General features: G+C 42.2%; 1 protein-coding gene across 1 annotated transcript; it reads left to right on the plus strand.

The window, feature by feature from the left end:
- Nucleotides 1-2,673: 2,673 nt before the first annotated feature.
- On the plus strand, nucleotides 2,674-4,320 carry LOC106528341 (uncharacterized; the record flags this gene model as incomplete). Its single annotated transcript, XM_014023490.1, is given in 1 exon segment — nucleotides 2,674-4,320. A coding segment is annotated over 1 exon segment (1,206 nt), but the record flags the coding sequence as incomplete, so codon positions are not given.
- Nucleotides 4,321-5,272: the final 952 nt, after the last annotated feature.

Raw genomic sequence — 5,272 nt, forward strand, 5'->3', positions numbered from 1 at the left:
CCGACAGTCCGAACGCGTCTGACCTGAAAGAGCACCAACAGCCAAGTTGAAGTGTTGGACGTGTTTTGGATGCTTCAAAACGTAGCTTGAATACCTTTTATTTATTTTAACTCAGTCCTCTTTTGCTTATTTGATTTAAACTTATTTGCCTTCCATGGACCTCCATCACACAGTTTTCTAGCGGGGAAATGACATCAATAGAAATACGTGGAGCTGGATTTTAATTTGTGTAATAAGACAAAACAGTCTTGTTGTTTTCAAGAGCTTGCACTTTAAATAAGACACAACTGATGTTACAATACAAAGAGTTGGATGTTGTCTTGACATTTGTTAATTTTATATATTGAGAAATATGTTAAAAATAAAAGTTTATTATTTAAAACACACACACACCTACACACACAAAGTACCAAAAATTGGTACCGTTAAGTACTGGTATCGGTACCGGATATTGGTGCCGAATCGATTCAATTGCCAAAGGTATCCATCCCTAGCCACAACTCATTCAGCATGTCTGCCTTCAGGAATTCGCAAATTATATGATGATTAGCACATCACATAAAATAGTTATATTTATTTTACAGTGTGATTTCTCAAACCTGAAATTGGTTGCAGTTCATGATTTTGCCTCCTGTATTTTGCACGTTTAAAAGTCAAGCGCAAACTGGCAGAAATGTCTGCGATCACTGTTGCAGAAGGAGGCACAGGTGCAACGAAAGTCAACAGAGAGAGAGAATTTTTTGTGCATGCCATGCGTCAACATAATTTGGAATGTCAGAACAAAAAAATAGTACAGACATTTCATCTACCCAGCAGTGCCATCTTTGAGCTGCTGAAGGAGCTAAGGGCTGATTTGGAACCAGTCACAAAAAGAAGCCATGCCATATCACCTATGACAAAACGTCTTGCAACGCTGCATTTTCTTGCGTCTGGGTCATCTCATCGCAGTATCACATTAAGTGCTGGTGTCTCCCAGAGTAGTGTTTTGGGTGTGTTGCATCTCAAATGCTTAATTCTATGTGACGCAGGATAGGCAAGTACTGTATATCCAGTGCACTTGTGCAGCCTGTTCCACCCTCAGATAGAGAACACATCACCGGCCACTTTATTAGGTACATCTTGTTAGGACCGGGTTGGACCCACTTTTGCCTTCAGAACTGCATTAATCCATTGCGAAATAGATTCAACAAGATACTGGAAGATTCCTCAAAGTCTGGTCCATATTGACATGATGGCATCACACAGTTGCTGCAGATTTGTCGGCTGCACATCCATGATGTGAATCTTCTGTTCCACCACATCCCAAAGGTGCTCTATTGGATTGAGTTCTGGTGACTGTGGAGGCCATGTGAGTACAGTGAACTCATTGTTGTGTACAAGAAACCAGTCTGAGATGATTCATGCTTTATGACATGGAGCGTTATCCTGCTGGAAGTAGCCATCAGAAGATGGTACACTGTGGTCATAAAGTGCCGGACTGAGCATGTCATGAGGAGTTATAGAAGCTTCATTCAGTCTGACCGAGGCTTCTGTAACTCCTCAAAGCTAAAAACAAGAGGTCTGGAAACGAACAATGCAACAGTTTGCAGTGACCACTTTTTAACAGGTAACGATTGTATCATTTAAATCAGGGGCGTCAAACTCATTTTCCCTGACGGCCACATGAGCGTTATGGTGGCCCTCGAAGGACCACTTGTAATGAACTTTGATGTTTCATGTTTAACTTTGAGTAAACAGAGTTTTAACATGTCCTCTTTTAAACATGGATAAGAACTAAGTGTATGGCTGAATAAATCTGTAATAAATACAGAAATATTATTAAAAGTAAATCAAAAAAAAAAGTTTTACTCACTGATGAGTTTCTAGTGAGTAGCTGCATTATGGCAGATTTAGTTTATGTTTCATGGTGACTTTAAAGCAGCTCATTTTCAGTACTGTGCTATCCAACTAAATTGCTCAGTTACTTCAAGCCAACAGCTCAGGGACAGGAATGTTTTTAATTTATTTTTATGTCGTTTATTTTTATTAAATTAGTTTTGTTRCATTTAACCATAAATTTAAAGTTTACCAKTRATATAAGAAACAAATTTCATGTTAAGTATATATACATACACTGCTCAAATAAATAAAGAGAACACTTAAACAACGCACACTAAGTCCAAGTAAATCAAACTTTTGTGAAGCACATTCAACTCTGTGTAAGAAATACGTGTTTTAATATCGGCTGAAATCAGATGAAACCACACGTGTTAAATAAAATAATCTGTGATAGAAATGATTGCCATACAACACCAGAATTCTGGAGTGAGGTTTATTTGCCACCAGACTGACAAGCGAAACCACACTAAAAGAAAAACAGGAAATGGATCAGTATATATACAGAATCCTCAATGCCTGAGTCCGCCCCCTGCTGACCTATGGCTGAATTGCCGGCATTCAGACAAAGACCTCAATCTAATGGTTTAAAAACGGTTCACTTATGTGTTGTTATGATTCGGACATGTATCTACTCTAATTTAATTAACACATAATAGATCAAACATTAACAGTGTTATAATTAGACACCCTTATATACACTGGTGCTGTTTCTGGCATCAGTACTGATCTGTAATAATTATAAATTTCTTCAATCCCCCTTTTCACATGTCCAAACGTGAAATAAAATAAGGACCGATCCAGACCAGTGATGGAAGAAAGACCTATGTGCCTGAAGCAGACCAAAGAGATTTCCCAATACCCACGGAGTGGGCTGGAAAGACGGAAGAACAGCTGGAAATAAAGGTAAGAGCCAAGGTGGGGGAATGGGCTAACATAATAATGATGCCGTCTTATCCCACTCTAGCTGCACATAAAAGGTTGACAGCTAATTTCAGACAAGCATATGTGGCTATTGCCCACGATGTCATGCTGAAAAAGATGAAGAAAGCAGCAAATAAGTTTGTGAAAAACATGGCACGAGAAGAGGAAGACRGGATGCTCTCAGATGAACCAGCACAGCCCGTAAGTGCCCTAGGTCAAAGGGGCCCAGCAGGAGTGCTGGAATGGAAATCTATTAAAGAAGTGGATACCAACGCAGATGAGTTTCGTGAGTATAAAAAAATAAAGACTCTGTTGAGAGAGCCAAATGCTGGTGAAGGGAGAGAGAGCTATCTGAAAGACGTTTGGCCCCTAGTGGTGAACTCCACTACATGTGAGGCBGCAAAACGCCTGTGGCTGAGTCACATTACAGGCCATCCCATCGATAAAAAAGATTCAGCCCAAGACTACTATGAGAAATTTGTGCCTGAAGATGAAAATGRTGAAGATGCTCACATTGATAGAGCTTGGTTCAGGCTGGAACAAGGACAAAAATTAACCCCCATCTGGCATCAACTGAAACAGAACATTGCTCCCACCAGGTATGTGAAGGCCCTAAGGATGGTGACAAAGGGGCGAAGAGGTGATATCACCTTTGCCACCATGCCCATTCAAACTACCACTGTGGCACAAATGGATGCAGCAGTGAGGAAATATGACCTGGAAATGCTGTACTGGGADGAAAAAAGAAGAAAAGAATCGACCCAGAAACCGCCCAATGTCCCTACCAAAGCGGCCCTGAAGGAACCAAGCAACCCCCAGGTTAAATTTCAGCAGCCTGCCCCTCAGCAGAGGGACAAAGGCTCAAGTCAGCAGTACCAGCCCAGCAACCAGAGACAGCAGTACAGGCCCTCGCCGCAACGGCAGCAAGGATCTGGAAGAGGAAGTCCGGCAGCTCAGCCGAACCAAAGCCCAAGAAGAACCCCATACTTGCCCCCAGAAGAATACAACAAATTGACCCCTGAACAAAAAGATGCCCTCCGTCAGGCCAGGGAACAGGTGGCCGGAGGGCCGCCAAAATGACGGACTCAGGGTCCCGGGTCGCCCTAGAAAACACCTTTTGGGTAGGAGATCACATCTACACAAAAGTAGATGGGATCCTCTATGAGGTGGATACAGGGGCTGAGGTATCCATGACCCGGAGAGACCTAGAGACTGAAGGATACCTATATGTTCGAGTGGCTAGTGGGGCAATAGAAGAAATGCCATATGGAATTTGGAAAAATGTGAGATGGATAAAAGGACCTTATGACTTGGTAACAGTCAAAGACTTGAAAATCCTACATGGCCCTGAAGAGGCTGTGAAAACAAACAGAAAGAAATTGGGTGTTCTAAAAACAGAAACAATGAAAAGTCCCTCGAACACCCCAGCATGGTATAAACCAGTGGATATCCCTGAAGTGATGAAGCAAAAACTGGAAGAAAGTGACTTTTCCTCAGAAGGGAAAATTAAATTGAAACAAATAATTGAATCAGCCAGAGTCGCCCATTTCAAAAATGATTGTGGTGACTTGGGTACAAAATTTTGTCATCACATTGTTGGAGGAGTACACCCACCTGTGAAACAGTACCCTCTCCACCCCGATGCAGTGGCCGAAATGGACAAAATAGTAAAAGAACTGCATGCATTGGGGATCATCAGAGAAGAACCTAATCCCCTCACAAACAGTCCAATCCAGGCTGTAAAGAAACCTGAATCAGCAGGAGGAGGCTGGAGGCCTGTGATTAACTTTAAGGCCCTGAACAGAAGAACTGTTGCAAATCGAGCCAGCCTCATCAACCCCCAAGGAGCTTTAAAAACGCTCAGAGTTAAAAAATACAAATCCTGCATCGACCTGGCTAACGGATTTTTCTCTCTCAGATTGGCCCGTGAATCACAAGGCAAAACAGCCTTCACACACAAAGGAAAAAGTTATGTGTGGCAAAGACTACCTCAGGGATACAGAAACTCTCCAAATGTATTCCAATCAGCCGTCCTGGAAATACTTGAAGATGTTGGAGCTTCAGTGTACATTGATGATGTTTTCATCGCAGATGATACTGAAGAAGAACACATTAAACGTCTGGAAGATGTGGTCAAACGAATCTCTGAAGCAGGCCTCAAGCTAAATCTGGCAAAATGCCAGTTTGGCCAGTTCAAAGTGAACTACCTGGGATTCCAGGTCACAGCAGACTTGGGTCTCTCAGATGGCTACAGAGAGAAAGTTCAACTGATACAACCCCCCAGGTGTGAGAATGATCTGCAGAAAATCTTAGGCCTGTGTAACTACGTGAGAGATCACGTGCCAAACTACCAGAAATATGCAAAACCTTTGTATGCATGCCTGAGAAAAGAAGCTGCAACAGAAGGCCGAAAAGGAAAAGTGTGGTCATGGACACTCAAAAACCAAGCCGATCTTGACAAGCTGAAAGAGGT

The sequence above is a fragment of the Austrofundulus limnaeus genome, unplaced genomic scaffold (genome assembly GCF_001266775.1).
Source record: "Austrofundulus limnaeus strain Quisiro unplaced genomic scaffold, Austrofundulus_limnaeus-1.0 Scaffold372, whole genome shotgun sequence".
Taxonomy (NCBI): Eukaryota; Metazoa; Chordata; class Actinopteri; order Cyprinodontiformes; family Rivulidae; genus Austrofundulus; species Austrofundulus limnaeus.